Source organism: Schistocerca americana, chromosome 11, assembly GCF_021461395.2.
Source record: "Schistocerca americana isolate TAMUIC-IGC-003095 chromosome 11, iqSchAmer2.1, whole genome shotgun sequence".
NCBI classification, from domain to species: domain Eukaryota; kingdom Metazoa; phylum Arthropoda; class Insecta; order Orthoptera; family Acrididae; genus Schistocerca; species Schistocerca americana.
Genome location: NC_060129.1, coordinates 158,058,794 through 158,077,909, shown reverse-complemented (window position 1 = coordinate 158,077,909; position 19,116 = coordinate 158,058,794). Strand labels below are relative to the sequence as shown.

Below are 19,116 nucleotides of genomic sequence, written 5' to 3'. Positions count from 1 at the left end.
ACAGAGAACCGGTGCAGAAGACACAAATGTCAAGCAGCCACGTCCACTCATTTGCCCTTCGTCTGCAGACCAGTGCACGGTGTGTGGTCGAACCACGGTCCTCCCGAATGTGAGCCCAGAGTGTCTCACCGCCGCGCCCTGCATATCCAGTCCACTACTTGCATTTCACGCACGTTTCTCTGCCGGTTACATGGCGCAGACACGCACGAAGATTGTGTCTCCAAAATATGCTGAAGGTGATCGGGACCATGGCTCTGTGTCTACTAATAATTCAGACGCGATCCCGCTCAGTATCTCGGCAAATTTGTGATGACCTAGAAAACCGTTTGAGTGAAAGACTCTGCGGAAGCTCAGTGTAAACTACTGTCGCATTGCGAGTGTCACAATAAAGTAGAATACTACACCACTGATCTCGGGATACATTAAACATTTATAAGACAATGACGTCTGATTCTTAGACGAGGAACATGTCGATGCTCGAAGACTGTATGGAAATGTAAACCGCTTTACAGCTTTTACCACTTGGTTTATTTACAGGCAGCAGCACTTGGGTGTAGGAAAATACGGTAACAATACCTGTAAACAACAGTAAAAAGTCGTTCATTTTGCGATTACAACGCCAGTGTCAAGAGTTTTGAGCCTATAACATTGAGTGCATACTTGGTATGGGGAGGCGAAAAAAACCGCAAAGCGATATAAAACGCAGGCAAATGTACAATTAACTGACGAGGGATGGGAAAGGAAGACTAGGGTTGGTCGGGTGGCTTCCAGAAGCCTGCAGTGTACGTGTTGGCCTGCGACCCTGCGCTGACCTCCGGCGCTACGCTCTGTTCAGCACTGCCTCGGCGTCTCCATCCACGTCGAGAGGGCGCGACAGAAGCCTTCGGACGAATTCTTAGGCGCTCTCCTGGTACCGTAACGGTCCGGCAGACCTCTTACGCTGGTGGAATGGAGGTGCTAATTCGGGACGATTCGAAAAAAGTGGACGCCGTGCTCGCAAAACCCACTTGTCTGAATTTCGGAAACCAGTTTACACTGTAGGGTGTGGAACTACTTCACTGACTCCGTCGTTTGCCCCCTCATACGACCAGGATAGTAAATAGTGATGTCGGAGCTGTGATAGAGCTTACTTTGGTTTAACCATGACGTATCTGTCATCTAATAAGTATCCGAACGTTCTGTGGGGCAAAGATGCTATACAAACACGTCCACGCCAAAAGGAGATATAAATATATATTTGTGCGAAAGTTCCACAACACACGTCCTGGAAATGGAGGCAACGAGTTTAATTCCTAAACTGCTCAAGCTGGAAATACCTGGGTACACCATAGCTTGCAACATTCGGATAAAATGGGACATGATTTATGATTGTATTATGCAGCATTGTTTACGACGGAGGTGGGCGCTGAATCTTTTTCTGAAGAAAGAAGACACAGATATCAATCTGTTAAAAATAGAGTTAAACTTACTAATGAATTTAGACTCTTACAGTGGTTCAGAACGGTTCAAATGGCTCTGAGCACTATGGGACTTAACATCGGAGGTCATCAGTCCAATAGAACCTAGAACTACTTAAACCTAACTAATCTAAGGACGTCACACACATCCATGCCCGAGGCAGGATTCGAACCTGCGACCGTAGCAGCCGCGCGGTTCCGGATTGAAGCGCCTAGAACCACTCGGTCAAGGCAGCCGGTCAAGTTTAATCGTCCCTACCCTGAGACATTCACCGAGCAAACTGATTTCTGCATTACATGTACATTGCTTCTGATCAGGTGTCACGGATCTGAGGAACTTGAGATAAGGAGGAAGAAAATTTTTCCCAGTTAGAGGTGCCACCATCTTGGATTTAAATATAAGTCGTGTAACTTTATGGCTGAAACAAGTTTGTTGCTTTGCCAATTTTTTTTGCTATGACTTAAATAAACCATCTTTTGACTGAGAACGATAACATTTTTAGAAGGTGAAAGCAGTCTATCACAGCAGCTCGCTGGTAGTTACAAACCTTAGGTGATCGCGAAGCAGTACGGACCCTTGTCATTTTAAGGAAACTAGTGACATTCCAATTGGTATAGGGTGGACAACACTTTCACAGCTGCTGTTTCATACAGGTATGCATGCGCCTCGTACAAGTGTTGAGGGTGCAGTGTGAGGGCCGCTCAGTGGTACTTGTCCCCGACTTGGCCTTTTTTGCAAGAAGAAATATATGAGTATATTGAACCAGTCGAGGTCGCACATGGCTGTGATTGCTCTCCTTCGTCGTGGACATTTCTTAATTCTGTTGGCAATAAATGGGTCAACCCTAAATCGGCATCTACATCGTCTAGAGGACTATGTGCAATCGTGGACGAGGTGGATGTGGTCGTCATCATGTTTCCATATGATAATTTCTCCAGGGTAGACTGATGCGATAGAAGCAATTCGTCTACTAAATTCATCAATATCGTTCGGTCCTCTGATGACAATGACAGCAGTGTAATGCCATCGTTCTGAGATTTCAGATATTCGCAAAAGTTCTGGCAACCAAACGATAATTGTGAACAGGAATTTTCGAATTTCGTCAAACAATTCAAAATGGTGAATATGTATGTCCCTAAGGGTCCATCGGTTGCTCCCAACTGGCAGTGTAATCTCGTAGCATGAGGGTCCTTTTAGGACAATTATCTGAGCAAGCACCCACGCGCGTGTAAAAGTTGTTTTTTTGGAGTGATAGAAATGTAAGTATTGATAACTGAAATTGCTTAGCAACCAATCTAGTATATAAGCGGCATAAAATTGTTGTCTTCACAGTATGTCCTCTGACTACACGTCGAAAACGTCTATTGTCTGTGACGAGCTGCCAGAAACAGTAAGTACATTTCTGTATAATGGACACTTTGTACAAACTTGCACGAATTGCTGTTTGTGGAAGACTTACAAATGCTTTAGATGTGTATCAATTAGAAGTACCACAAACCATACGAGAAGATATTTTACTGGAATTCAGATATTCAAAATTCAATTTCATGCTGAATTCATATAGACCGCCAGAATGCTATATTTTTGATAGAAGTGAAAATGTCCCAATGATTAACGAAATTGTAAATGATGCAATAGAAGCAGCTTCCAAAATAAGAGCTGGAATTCCAGTTCCATGGGAAACACTCGCTTTAACCACAATGTCTTTCTTCGATACTACTACATTCTGGCAAAGTCGATTTAAAATTAAAATGTTTTTTTTATGAAATTACTTATAAGCAATTCGTATTTACCATTTGTGAAAATTGCTTATATAAATTATCAGATTCCTGGCAAAATCCGCTACTACAACCACTTCTAACTGATATGAAAATTAATATGGTTACCAAGCCACCATATTTTTCAAATGGTGTAATTTGTCCTCCACAAATTAAGCAATATAGCCATTGGTGCATGTTCTGTGCCAATAGTCCTTTATTCAGAAGTGTCGGCAGTTCCGGAGGTTCAGAACACCACAACCGAGGCCCTGGCCGCCCTGCTAGACGGGGGTGACGGCGCCCTGGTGACGCTGGTGGCGGGCGAGACGAGGGTGGCGGCTCACAGGGCCGTGTCGGCGGCCGCGAGCCCCGTGTTCGCAGCGATGTTCGCGCACGACATGCCGGAGGCCAGCTGCGGCCAGGTGAGCATCGACGACGTGGAGGGCCCGGTGCTGAAGCTCCTGGTCGCCTACACGTATACCCTGCAGGCCCCCCAGCTGCCCGACACGGCCCACCATTTGCTGGCAGCGGCAGAGAAGTACGGCTTGTCGGCCCTGAAGGCTGCCTGCGAGCGGCAGCTGATCTCGCAGTTGGCCGTCGAGACCGCAGCGGCGACGGCCGTCACGGCAGTGAGGCACCCGTGCCCGGACGCCACCAGGGCTGCCGTCGCCTTCATAAAGGACCACCTGCAGGTGATGGCCACGCGGGGCTGGGCGGACGCTGTGCTCGAGTACCCGCAAGAAGTCATTGAAGTCAGCAGAATGCTCGGTGGGCCACCAGCAGAAGACAGGTAAGCACGATTCCCTTTTTGGCAGTGCTAGTGTGAATTAGACGTCGTCCTTGCTTTGTTCCTCATGGGTTTCTTTGCTGCCTACGTTGCGTAACACCTTAATGTCATCTACTTACTGATTGTCAGTCACGATGCTAAGTCTCTCGCTGTTTACACTTCTTGTGCCTCTTATCAATTTCGCCTTTCTCTGATTTACTCTGATTCCCTATTCTGTACTCAATAGACTGTTCAGTCCATTCAGCAAACCCTGTAATTCTTCTTCACAGTCACTGAGGGAATCAGTCATCAACAAATCTTGTATCATTTCACCCTGAATTTTAATTCCACTCTTCAATCTTTCCTTTATTTCCGTCATCGCTTCTTCGGTATATAGATTGAACAGTAGAGGCGAAAGATTACATCCCTGTCTGACACCCTTTTTAACCCAAATACTTCGCTCTTCGTCTTCCACTGTTATTTTACCTTCTTGTCTCTTATACATATTGCAAATTACTCTTCTCCTCTGCCTTACCCGTATTTTTCTCAGAATTTCAAACATCTTGCAACATTTGATATTGCCGAACGCTTTCGCCAGGACCACAAATCCTATGAACGTTAGGAACGTCAATTTTCTTTTCCGTTCTCCTGTGTATTATTCTTCTTAGCAACTGGGATGCTAGAGCTGTTAAGCTGATTGTGCGATAATTCTCACACTTCTCTGCTCTTGCAGTCTTCCAAATCATGCAGATTATATTTCTCTCAAAGTCAGATTGTATATTGCCAGACTCATACATTCTACACAACAGTGAGAATAGACCTTTTGCCACCTCCTCCAATGATTTTAGAACTGCTGATTGAATGTTGTCTATACCTTTTGCCTTCTTTGATCTTAAATTTTCCAAAGCGCTTTTAAAATCTGATTCTAATCTCCAATATTTTCCATACCGACTCCTGTTTGTTCTTCTGTCACGCCATCAGACAAGTTGTTCCAATCAGAGAGGCCTTCAGTGTACTCTTTCCAACTATCCGATCTCGCCTCTGTATTTAACACTCGAATTCCCATTGTGCGCTTCATGTTACCACGCTTGCTTTTAATTCCGTGGAAGATTGCTTTGAATTTTCTATATGCTGCGTCAGTCGTCCCAAGAATCATTTCTTCTTTGATTTCTTCACATTTTTCGTGCAGCCATTTCACGTTAGCTTCTCTGCACTTCCTATTAATTTCATCCTTAAGTGACATACTTCTCAATTACTGAATTTCCCTGAATATTTTTGAACTTCTGTCTTTGATTGATCAACTGAAGGATTTCTTATGTTTCCCATGGTTTCTTCGCAGTTAGCTTCTTTGTACCTACGTTTTTCTTTCCAACTATTGAGCTGTTAATTATCGCAGTATCTGTAGCCTCAGAGAACATAAATCTCATCTCTTCTTTCCTTAGTACTACTGTATTCCACTTCTTTGTACATCGATTGCTCCTGACGAGTCTCGTAAAATTCAGCCTACTCTTCATCACTGCTAAATTGTTATGAGTCTAAATCTACTCCTGGGTATGCTTTACAGTCCAGTATCTGATTTCAAAATATGACTTTAAACCTCCCATGTTTCGGTCCTTTCTCAAGTATACCCCCTTGTCTCAAGATTCTTGAATAGACTATACCAGCTATTACTAGGATAAATTTACTATTGAACTTAACTAGCCTTACTTCTCTCCTATTCCTATTATCAAGTACATATTCTCGTGTAACCGTTTCTTCTACTACTTCGCCTACGGTTGCGTTTCAATCCCTCCATATGTACCGAATTACCTGTTCAATATCCTCATACTTTCTCTCTCTTCACCTTCAACTTGCGACGTCATCATGTATACCTGAACTGTGGATGTTGTTGGTTTGCTTTCGATTCTCACGAGAACATTTATACTCATCCGTTCACAGTATCTCACTTTCTGCCCTGCCTTTCTATTGATACTGAATCCTACTCCTGTTATCTGCTGCTGTTGCTACTACCCTATTCTCATACTACCAGAAATCCTTTCCTTTCCTTTACTTGGCTTTCCTTTACGCGTCACTGACACCCACTACAGCTAGATACGTCCTCAGCATTTCCCTTTTCTTATTTTCTAGCTTCTCAACCACATACAAATTCCTTACTTTCCACATGACGACTCGTAGAACGTTATCCTTTTGTTGATTACTCAACTTTTTTCCCATGGTCACCTCCCCCTTGTGCCTCCTCGCCTGGAGGTTTGAATGGGGGACTAGTCTTGCCAATGGAGAGTCCGTACAGCACAGACTTACTGAATCACATGCCTCATTGACGGACGTTATATATCTTTAAGCAGTGGTTTACATTGCCTTCTGTATCCTCACGTTGTTGATCATTGCCAAGTCTTCCTCATTTAGAACCAGTTTCAGGCCTCAATGGAAAGAGAGTGCCCTGAACCTCTGTCGGCCCCTCCGCCCTCTTTGGAAAGGCTGTTGGCTGAAAGAGGGTGACACCTGATGCTGGAAGTCTTCAGACACCAATGCTGATTATTCGTATTCAAAATTCAAATGATGGTGAGGTTCAAACCTGGGACTGAGGACTTTCCTGATTACGAAAAAAGACGCTACCCATGGGTGACTGGCCCCAAAGAGCAGGGTGTGACTCCCTGAGATATCCAGTCAAGCAGGAGCTATGAGCACTGGGGCTACTCATGCACACTGGGGGCAAACAAGAGAGAATACTCCAGCCAGCACAGTAACATTGTCACATTCAAGGCTGTGCCTTACAATCACATTTCCTTCTCGTCTCTGTTCAGCTATCGCCCCGAATTTTTTCCGTGCATTCCCTTTTACAAAGCAGACAGGAAATCTCTGCCCCCTGTCGTGTTTGAAGTTCCCTATGGCGTTACCAGAGGTCGTCCACGGAATCCTATGAGGTTTTCCGCTACTGGGATACAGCAGATTATATTCGCTGTCGACCTACAGGTGTACGACATATCTCCCACAACGTCAGTATTGATGTGACGTTTCCATCCAGCTATCATTTGTTGCCTCTGTCTCTCGGATACATATGCTCCATACAAGTCTAATTTGTTTCCTTTCCAATTTAAAAAAAAATCCATATTAGACTACAGGTTACTTCACAAGTTGTAAACATTGTCCATCAGATAAAATTGCATACACTGCGTAACCCATTTTTTTCTTTTAATGGTGACCTCTACTGCAAACTGCTCAACACGAAAATTGTTTAAGAAACACATCACCACTGCTGTCTTTTCAATGAATCGAATTGTGGAGACAGTACATGCATATATACAGTTCTATTTGCTTTACTCAAATGCAGATTTTGAATATACTCTTGATAACTTTTATAGCATAGCTCTTGTAATTCTTGTCCATCTTCTTCATTCCCTCGGGCTTCACATCAAACAGCGCCTGCATATCCATGACCATATAGTTTCAACAGTAAGTTGATACCCCAACTTATCAGTCTCTCTCTCTCTCTCTCTCTCTCGCTCTCTCTCTTCCTCCAGTGATATAATTCAGCATCCATATATCAGTTTTCAAATTACCTCACAACCAAAAGTAGCAGCCAGTTGACTTTAACTGCTTCTAAATTCTGTCTGATAGTTGTTCTGTCAGGGCAGCAAAATTGTTGGCCCTTATGTTTGGGATTTGGTTTATGCTTCATTGTGAACAATTTGTTGTTTTGCATCTTAGGCTACGCCAATGCGGAATATAGCAGAAGTAGTGTAGAAAAAGATCAGTTAATTGGTGGCACAGTCACATTAAGTGACAGGATGGTGTTGTTGGCACTGAGTGTTCTGTTGCCCCGGTGGACAGTCCCTCAGCTGTACCGCCTGCAGTGAGCCCCTGTGTGAATGCACCCACCCACACAGTGTTTCTCTGTGCAGCTCGCCGACCGCCACAGGGGGCGGGTCCACCCCCAACTCTGACCGTCAACCCCACAGCGGCCACAGCCGGACTCCTGCTGCAGCTGCACTTCCCACGTCTGCCCGACACACCCCTCCACCTGATGACGCAGCCGTCTCTCGCTTCCGGTGAGTTGTGTTGCCACACGTGCCCAAGTCTTACCCTCAGAGTACTGCTTATTTTGGCATTAACCAGCCGATATAGTAAATAAAATAAAATACAGATTCCTTCAGTTTTTGGATAGAGGTTACAGTTGCCATTAAACATTACTCCTTTCTCACTTTTTTGGCTATGATATTTTGAAGATTGAGCACATATGCAGAAGATTTCTCGTTCTCTGTATTTGCAGTGAGAATTACGTTCAGTTCACTCACTCAACTGTAGTTACGTAGGAAGTGTCCCATACAAATCATACTCATTCCCAAAGATTCTTTGTATATTGATGTGTTGAATCTAGATTTTGTTTTTAGTGACGATTGTGTGTCTTACAAATTGATTCTGAATTAAATGGGTGTGGAAACAGGATTTTTCACACAATTCCTCTCAACAAAACCTATGTGAATGGTTGTAGATATAAGTTGTTGAAGACACTGAGTAAGAAATGGCGAAAATAAGGTAAACAGAAATACAAGTAATAATGACAAAAAGTTAATATTTAGTACAGTAATGAGGATACAGATTGTTTTGGGTATGTCTTAAAATGTAATTCGAATATTCCTTAAATGGTTCCCTGGTCAGTTACATCTGTAGTGACTATTGGAAATCTGTGCCGCATTGGAACAGGAACCCAGATTTGCTGCTTATTGCAGGCAGTCTCCTTGAGCAGGCGGCTGCCTGAGCACACCTCATCGACACTTGCACTAGAGTTTATCCGGGGGGACTTGTGGGAAGAGTAGCAAAAGGGAAATCAAATCGGTGGATGTTATCCTACTTCAGAGGATGTACATGAGAATCTCTGGCGGTAGTGTTTGCAAACCATGGGTAAAAAGATCATCCACAATGGCATTTCCATCTACGCCAGCAAATGCACTCAGCTGGTCTAATGGTTGAGGTATCTGCTCTCGAGAAGTGAGAAATGCAGTGGGTGTGGCTGAGTGGAGATGCGTACAGCACTGTATGGCTCGTCACTCGTAAGCAAACTCCTGTATTCGATGGATGATGGAGGTCACCAGGTGTGACGAGTAGTGGATTTGATTCACCGAGGAGAAGTTTTGCATAATTCCATGGTATAATTAACTTTTATTTTTAGAAATGAGCAACTGACGTGGGCAAAGATAGTTGGACCTACTGTGTGTATATATATACATACATATATAAAACCAACAGCAGAGTTTCCACAATGATGATGGTGCCACTACAGCGGAGTTACTAAATACAGTTTTCCTTAATTCCTTCACGAAAAAAGACAAAGTAACTATTCAAGAATTCGAAACCAGAAAAGCTGTTAGCGTGAGTGACATAAAAGTATATATTTTAGGTGTTGTGAAACAACTCAAATCACTTAAGAAAGGCAAGTCTTCTGGTCCAGATGGAATACGAATCAGGTTCCTTTCAGAGTATGCAGACACAATAGTGCCTTTCTTAGCAATCATATACAACCGTTCACTTGGCGAAAGGTCTGTTCCTAAAGACCGGAAAGTAGCACAGGTCACACCAATACTCAAGAAAGGAAATAGGAGTAACCTATTGAATTACAGACGCATATTACTGACCTCAATTTGCAGTAGGATTTTGGAGAATATACTGTACTCGAACATTACGACTCACCTCGAAGAAAATGACTTATCGATACATAACCAACACGGATTCAGAAAATATCGTTCTTGTGCAACACAGCCACCATCTAACCGTCTAGTATTTCCCTGCTACGAAATATCATAGATCCAGGGTTGATGCGCAGATCAGGTTGACTTGTAGTGGGGAGGGGGGGGGGGGGGTAATCTGTGTTCACATTTAGTGATTTTGCTGTTTCCTTTTCGTTCACTGCTCTCATGTCAAATGAAAGAGAGTGGTTTCTGTGGCTGGGAGATATCAAGTGAATTAAAATACATTCACACAACTATGGAAGATTAAAATATGTCATTAGTTCCAGATTTTAATACAATTTCCACCTATCTGACAGTCAAGCATTAATTATCTTGCAGAACAATGAAGTTACTTTTGTCGCTTTGCTGAAGTAATTCGGCTTTTATTGATCTTTTCCGCTGAGGCAGCCAGTTTGTTTGAAACAAAGTGTTCAATTCCACACTATTGGCTAGTTTCAACTGTTCGCTGCATTTCAAGGGCACGTTTTCGTCTTCTACAGGGTGTATACGACCCGGGACAACCGGGAGATCTGGGAAAAACCCGGGAACTTTTTCATCTGGGAGAAAACCAGGAAAAACCCGGGAATTTTTTAGAATTCTGGGAATTTTTCATTGTTTTAGTTTTCAGTTAAATTTTTGTAATTTTGACTGGCAAGAACCGTTACTCTAACAAATGATATTACTGTATCCCGCAACTGCAGAATAATACTGCAACAATGAAACTTAACGAGAGAAAAAAAAAAACCAAAATAACTTAAAATGCAAACGAAATGCGCCATATACGACGATGACACAGAGTCCTCATGCAAGCACCTAATGGCAGAACAATCACGGGGTAACTAAACCGGTGATTCTGGCAGGGTTACTGAAGTTAATCGGCGAACAAATTTTGACAGTGGCAGGAATGTCTACAGAATTGGTGATGACAAGATTGTTAGAACGAGGAAGCAGAATAAACGGGGACATCACACAAATTATGGAAGGACGAGACTATTTCAAATTTATATAAGAATTTCGTAATACTACTTTCCGATCTCATGCTTGAGAAACTGGTGCGTATGAATGAAATGTGAAACTATTTCCTAACATAAAGGTTTTTGCTTGTTGTAGGCCTAATAGGCATTTGATATTGGTACTTAGAATATAATTCACTATCATGTTTTAAAAATGACCATTTGTGTCAAAAGTCTCGCTAATTTGGTGTGTGTTACAAAATTTGCTACAATATTAGAAAGGCCTGTTTTGTTTTATTTAGCATCCAGCGACAAAACAGACGTAATCAGATCCAGAAACCACACCAGTCTTGGGTATTATTTGTATTAACAGCTTTTTCAGTATTAGATAACGAAATTTCGATTTTTCATGCAGCAAAAAGTTTGACGAACTTTGGTGAGGTAATAGATTCTCGCGCAGAAAGCAAAGCACGCCGTTTAAAGCTGTAGCAAGATTAGAGAGAAAAAATGCTAGGAGGTAAGTACTGAAATGTGTACTTTCTTGCTTGTCTCTTGTCTATATTGGTTTTATGTATCCTATATTTTACTTTGTCACACAAGACATGAAGTTATTAGCTATTAGGCAATCAAGAGTCCAAATTTTCTGAAGAGTTCTTGTTCTCCCGATTACAAATAATCCCATCCGCTATTAATGGAGAGTTTTTTTAAAAAATAGAGGGGGGCAGGCTGTCAAACTGGCTGACTGGGAGCAGGAGACGCAGCACAGGACATTTCTATTTCCACAGTCCTGAATATAGTTTAATGTCATCGCTTACAAAATATACCCGTTTCAATTCCACAGAGTGAAATACAGTGACGTGCGGTAGGAGAATGCTGTACGAAGAGGCGTGGCACTGCGCTTCGGCATACTTCAGACCATATAACGTGTCTTATATTTTCTCGAACACGTATGTTTTTGTTTCAAATTTTTCAGAATGATGTGTTTTACAAGATGCTCTAGGGTACGTTCGAAAATTCGATTTTTTTAGTGTTGACCGGTTCGCAAATATCGTAGATGCGAGGCTGATGCGCAGAGAAGTCTGAACTACAGTGGGCAGTCTCCACGTGGCCCGTGTTAACGTTCAGTGGTTTTGCTGTTTCTCCTTCGTTTACTCTCGCGTCACATGAAAGCAAAACGGATATCTTTGGCCGGGAGGTATCAAGTGAATTAAAATACATTCACATAATTACCGAAGACTGATATACGTTATTAGTTTCAGATTTTATTTTGTTTCCACCTTTCTGACAGCCAAGCACCAATCGCCTTGCAGAACAATGAAGTTATTTTTGTCTCTTTGCTAAAGAAATTTGGCTTTCATTAACCTTTTCCGCAGAGGCATCCAATGTATTTGAAACTAAACTTTTAATTCCATAGTACTGGCTAGTTTCAACTGTTCGCTGCATTTCAAGTGCAAGTTTTCATCTTCTAGCACGTACGGCATTATGCCATACTAATGAACCAAACGTGAGATACTGCAGTACTGGTACTCCAAGAAAATTTACATCTGAATCTGGACACACGAATGTGCGCTTTAAGTTGCAGTTTAAATGTGCACATTTAAGTATGGTTCACGAAATTCTGATCTCTTGGAGTACCCTGTGATGTCTTACTGCTTTTACAACGTAATGTAAGATCTTTTAATGTTTTACACGTACGTGCATACGGGCTTCCTACGTCATGTTAGCTGCGCAAGCTCGGGGCGCCTCTTACCTGGCGCTCTCCGGCAGCTGCTGGAACGAACCTGTTTCCAGCAGGTCGTGGAAAAATATTGCGAATGTTGGTTTGAAAAGCGTTAATTTCAAAGTAAATATCTTTTAACGTAAGTTGGACTATGCGCGAGGATGTACCATGAAATTCTTAAATCACAGAGTGTTTGACTCCATTTAAAAATCAAGTCTTTGATGACAAGCCATTTACAAGAATTTCGAACCCTGGAGATCAGACATTTATGTCATTATTAAAAATTTTACTGCCACATTTGTGTGATGTATCTTAAAGTGTAACACGCGCAAAAAATCAACATTATATCGAAAGACTAGCTTCTCTTGCAGCTTATTAACCTTTGTGCGCAATATTATATGTGGAAGCTTTGCTTTTCTTGTAGCAACACTATGTATGTTAATGTAAGCCATTAACTCGTGTGTTACCGCTGCTTAACAGGGGTGTTGCTATTGGCTGACTACGTCACGCGCTCTATGCCCTGAATACTCGCTGTCATGAGCTGGCGAGATCACGTGACATGAGCTGTGACTGCCTTACAAAAGCGCATCGCAATCTCGATTTCAGTGATTCGGAAAGTAACATGCGGTGTTTGGTGGAATTTCAATGTGTGCTGTCGTAATACGAAAATACGCAACGTACATGTTGCTGCACATCAAAGATATTTCCAAAATGTATTTTTATCCCTGAGTTTCGTTTTCTAAAGTGTCGGGAAATTCTACGCCCATGTCCAAAACCATAACCATTCAAAGGATTGATAAGTTTTGCACTTCCGAGGGAAAATATACTGTCACTGAAAACGGAAAAAGTGTTTTCACGCGGGAGAAAGTGTATTTTTAAGCGGGAAATCCGGGAAAAATCCGGGAATTTTTTTCCTTGTCCACGTATACATCCAGGATTAATCAAATTTGATACATATGAAGTATCGTCTCTGTTGTGTGACTGGATTCTTGATTTCCTCGCAGAGATGTCACAGTTCATACTGATAGACGGCAAATCATTGAGTAGAATAGAAGTCATATACACTCCTGGAAATTGAAATAAGAACACCGTGAATTCATTGTCCCAGGAAGGGGAAACTTTATTGACACATTCCTGGGGTCAGATACATCACATGATCACACTGACAGAACCACAGGCACATAGACACAGGCAACAGTGCATGCACAATGTCGGCACTAGTACAGTGTATATCCACCTTTCGCAGCAATGCAGGCTGCTATTCTCCCATGGAGACGATCGTAGAGATGCTGGATGTAGTCCTGTGGAACGGCTTGCCATGCCATTTCCACCTGGCGCCTCAGTTGGACCAGCGTTCGTGCTGGACGTGCAGACCGCGTGAGACGACGCTTCATCCAGTCCCAAACATGCTCAATGGGGGACAGATCCGGAGATCTTGCTGGTCAGGGTAGTTGACTTACACCTTCTAAAGCACGTTGGGTGGCACGGGATACATGCGGACGTGCATTGTCCTGTTGGAACAGCAAGTTCCCTTGCCGGTCTAGGAATGGTAGAACGATGGGTTCGATGACGGTTTGGATGTACCGTGCACTATTCAGTGTCCCCTCGACGATCACCAGTGGTGTACGGCCAGTGTAGGAGATCGCTCCCCACACCATGATGCCGGGTGTTGGCCCTGTGTGCCTCGGTCGTATGCAGTCCTGATTGTGGCGCTCACCTGCACGGCGCCAAACACGCATACGACCATCATTGGCACCAAGGCAGAAGCGACTCTCATCGCTGAAGACGACACGTCTCCATTCGTCCCTCCATTCACGCCTGTCGCGACACCACTGGAGGCGGGCTGCACGATGTTGGGGCGTGAGCGGAAGACGGCCTAACGGTGTGCGGGACCGTAGCCCAGCTTCATGGAGACGGTTGCGAATGGTCCTCGCCGATACCCCAGGAGCAACAGTGTCCCTAATTTGCTGGGAAGTGGCGGTGCGGTCCCCTACGGCACTGCGTAGGATCCTACGGTCTTGGCGTGCATCCGTGCGTCGCTGCGGTCCGGTCCCAGGTCGACGGGCACGTGCACCTTCCGCCGACCACTGGCGACAACATCGATGTACTGTGGAGACCTCACGCCCCACGTGTTGAGCAATTCGGCGGTACGTCCACCCGGCCTCCCGCATGCCCACTATACGCCCTCGCTCAAAGTCCGTCAACTGCACATACGGTTCACGTCCACGCTGTCGCGGCATGCTACCAGTGTTAAAGACTGCGACGGAGCTCCGTATGCCACGGCAAACTGGCTGACACTGACGGCGGCGGTGCACAAATGCTGCGCAGCTAGCGCCATTCGACGGCCAACACCGCGGTTCCTGGTGTGTCCGCTGTGCCGTGCGTGTGATCATTGCTTGTACAGCCCTCTCGCAGTGTCCGGAGCAAGTATGCTGGGTCTGACACACCGGTGTCAATGTGTTCTTTTTTCCATTTCCAGGAGTGTATGACGTTCTGCAAGGTAGTGTCATAGGCCCTCTGCTGTTCCTGATTTACATAAATGATCTAGGTGATAATCTGAGCTGCCCCCTTAGATTGTTTGCAGATGATGCTGTAATTTACCGTCTAGTAAAATCATCAGACGATCAATTCCAATTACAAAATGATCTAGAGAGAATTTCTTTATGATGCGGGAAGTGGCAGTTGGCACCAAACAAAGAAAAGTGGGAGGTCATCGACATGGGTACTAAGAGAAATCCGCTAAATTTTGGGTGTACGATAAATCGCACAAATTTAAGGGCTGTCAATTCGACTAAATACCTAGGAATTACAATTACGAGCAACTTAAATTGGAATGACCACATAGATAATGTTGTGGGAAAGGCGAAACAGACTGCGCTTTGTTGGCAGAAACTTGGAAGATGCGACAAACCTACCAAAGAGAGCCTACATTACACTTGTACGTCCTCTGCTGGAATATTGCTGCACGGTGTGGGATCCTTACCAGGTACGATTGGCGGAGGACAGCTAAAAGGTGCAAAGAAGGGCAGTTCGTTTCGCGTTATCGCGCAATATGGGTGAGAGTGTCACTGATATGATACGCGAGTTGGTGTGGCAGTCAATGAAACAGACGGTTTTCTTTGCGACGAGATCTGTTTACGAAATTTCAATTGCCAGCTTTCTCTTCCGATGGAAAATATGTTCTTGACATCCACCTATGTAGGACGAAATGATCAACATAATAAAATAAGAAATCAGAGCTCCAATGGAAAGATTGAGGTGTTCCTTTTTCCTACGCGCCATTTGTGAGTGGAATGGTAGAGAAATAGTATGAAACAGGTTCATTGAACCCTCTGCCAGGCACTTCAGTGTGAATTGCAGAGTAACCATGTAGATGTAGATGTTGATGTTGATTCCCTCCTGTATAGAGATTCAAGTACTTCCTGCTTTGATTGACCAAGATAATCAGCTGCAGATTTGATCGACTTTGGAATCCAGTGAACATTCAAAACCCTCCTGCACCTCAGGCAGGCAACAGAAGCACACCCATTTCGACTGGCAGTCATGGAAGACACAGAGAATTAGTGTTGAAATTATATCAGGAGCAGGCAACAAACAGAAATTTTTCAATTTTCGTGCAAACAAATCATGCGGGTAATAACGCGTAATTTGGCGAATTTTTGAAAACGCTCCATATAAGATGACACACACCTACATGTGCTACATGAACACTGAAAACATCATCGATAGTGTCGAATTGTATACTTAGTGTCCAGGATAATAGTATTAATTATGCAGCACTTGCTGATATCAAAATCAGTATGCTCCGTAGAGAATGTGAAACAAAGCGGAAAAAAATAGAACGCCAGGATGAGATGAGATGCAAGACTTGCAAAGGTAAGAAGTGGGGAAATGTTTGGGATGCAAACACAACAGGTTATGTTACAACGAAAAAAGTGAGAAACTTACTGTTACAGAAGGAAGCAATGGACTTACAGCACACACAATAACAAACTAGGACAATGAAAAACAAAGAATAAAGTTTTGGGGGATGAATCGGTAGCTTTCAGAGAAGGTAGAAAAAGATCAAATAGGTAAAAAACAGGGCCAAATAGAAATCCTTGGTTAATGCAAGAGATACTGAGTTCAACAGTTAAAAGAAGAAACTATAAAAATTCAGCAAATAAAGCAGGCAAAAGGAAATATGGATGTTTAACAAATTATTGACAAGAAGTGGAAAATGGCTAAGGAGGACTGTGTAGAAGGTGTGTGTGTGTGTGTGTGTGTGTGTGTGTGTGTGTGTGTGTGTGTGTGTGTGTGTCAGGGAGAGTCGACCTGGTGCCCTTGTTGTATTTGAAATATGTCGACCAACTTATTGTGTACGAAGCAGTGACTTTTATATCTTTTGTCGGTATGTCAGAAAATTTCCGTGTTACTGGTCTGAATCACTTAGCTGTCTGATGAGGAAATTGTATTTCAGTATTTACAGATGGGTGTAGTTTCTAGTGTTTTCTTCCTAAGTGACAGAAGGAATTGGTAACCAGAGAAGGTAGTTTTAGGGGTGTGTTTGAATGTAGATGGACTGGGTAGCAACTGCATGCCGAGGTGAAAGGAGGCGGATCTGTGGAGTGAATTATGAGGAAATGTGCCAAATTAATTTGTTACGGGATGGAGTGCACCTATTTTTAATGGCAGATGGCTGAAGTTTTTGGTTATGGGCTAGTGCTGTGGATCTGTCTGTAATACGCTGGTTAACCCGTATCGCAGAAGCGAGATTTCTAGATTTGTGACTTGTCGCTCGGAAGAAGTGTATTCAGAATTGTTGGCAGTTTTGCGGCTGTGACAGTTTCTTTCATTTGGGGTGTGTGTGTGTGTCTCGATAGTACAGAGTAAGTGTGTCGATGTTTTGTGCAGGAGCCTTTCTGAGGAGAAGGGAGGCAGGAGGCTGATACTGGCGGCTGAGGAGGGGGCGGTGGAGGAGGTGCGGCTGTTGCTCGCGGCTGGGGCGGACGTGGGGGCGAGGGGCGGGGGCGGGCGGACCGCCCTGCACTGGGCTGCACGGAGTGGCCACGCGGCTGTGGTGCGGCTGCTGCTCTCTGCGGCGTCCGACCCCAACGCCAGGACTCAGTGGGGGCAGACGCCGCTGCACGTGGCGGCATCGTGTGGCCACACACAAACTGCGGCAAAATTGCTGCGGGCCGGAGCCGACAGGGGGGCGACGGATGAGTGGGGGAGGACCCCCCTGGACATCACCACGCGGCAGGACGATCAGAAGCTCGTCGAGATTTTAACACAGCATTAATACGTGCCAGTGGAGGAAATGTCATCATGTACTTCATTGTACAGCGTATTCAAATAAAAAATTGAAAAAAAAAAAGATCGCTTTCTCTATTCATTTCTACCTTTTGCAGTCCACACAATTTCACCAGTAACACCACAACTACTGCAACAACAGGAGATATCTGTAAACCAACGTGACACACCTTCCTTTTGAGAATTCACTATGTAAAACATTTCACAAGCAGTTTCTGCAAAAGCTCAGCAACAATTGACAAATACTCCATCATTCATAAACTCCACTTCTCTCTCCCTCTCTTGTGTTTCTCGTCCCACATACAATATTCAAACAGCTTGCAAGAATACAGCCGACGTCTTTCACAACCGCCTGTATTTCGAAACGTAAACACCCAATCTCTTCCAAGAGACAAATGCGAGAATACCGGTTGCTGTGTGACACGTCGTCCAGCCGCAGTAACGTCACTTCTTCCCACCAGTCCGCTACATTACCTAATTACTGTAAACTGTTTGCTAGCAGTGTCTATGGTGCTACATCACATCACTGCAAACTGCACCATACTCAAATTACTGCCATATAAGCTGTTCAGTTAGAATGTATCTTCACTTCCGACTTCACACTGAATTCACTTCTGTGCGTGCACTGCACAAGTACTTTTCGTGTTTAATTGTAATGTCACATTGGTAGCAGTGCTCACACCACATCATGCTCACACCATCTGCAGCCTTCCTGCCAGCCCACCTTCAAATAAAGAGAATTGAAGAACCACCTAAAATCATTCCTCTCCCACACATCTCCCTTGCTGCTCTTACAGAACAACCAACCATCTCTCAGGGAATTATACTCAATCACGTGAGACATGGAGCGATCACTGGAATTATACGGCAGTTTCCCCAAATTACACTTTTGCGTCTCTGTAGGCGTTTTGGAAGCAGACCACATTTGGAACATTCATTCCCCTGTCTGCTGTGATACAATTAGACTTGCCATCCCCGTGCGTGCATGTGTGACCAAAGTGGCAGACTGCATTCTGAACAAGAGCCTCTGTGGCCCTCATGTGGCGGCGTTACACACGGAAGCTCCTCAACATTCTCTGTGAGGAAGCAGCGGCGCCAGGAGACAGTATTGACTTGGTGAGTGACCTCCACGGCATTGATGAATACTTGATCCTCAACATAAATAAATGTAATACACTCTGCATACACAGGAAAAGAAATCCACTACTGTACAATTACACTGCTGATCACAAATTGCTGGAAACAGTAAGTCACCTACCGTAAAATATCTAGCAGTAACTATCCAGAGCCACCCTGCGTGCCATGACCAAAAATACCAGTTGGTAAGAAACTGTGGCAGATCTTTCCTCAGCGATTCCATAATCATATGTTTTGGGCTCCTAAATCCAAATTTCGTGCTTCCTGCCCTGTAGTATGTCGGCTTCACAACGAAAGCCTCAAAATT

General features: G+C 43.9%; 1 protein-coding gene across 1 annotated transcript in view; it reads left to right on the top strand.

Annotated features, from left to right (window-relative positions):
• The window catches only part of LOC124553428 (ankyrin-3-like), a 64,814-nt gene extending 47,153 nt beyond the window's left edge, over positions 1-17,661 (top strand). The window contains exons 2-4 of the mRNA XM_047127290.1: positions 3,453-4,005; positions 7,884-8,030; positions 17,382-17,661. Coding sequence (XP_046983246.1) covers positions 3,599-4,005; positions 7,884-8,030; positions 17,382-17,661 — 834 coding nt within the window. The 5' untranslated portion in view covers positions 3,453-3,598. The remainder of the gene's footprint in view (positions 1-3,452; positions 4,006-7,883; positions 8,031-17,381) is intronic.
• Positions 17,662-19,116: the final 1,455 nt, after the last annotated feature.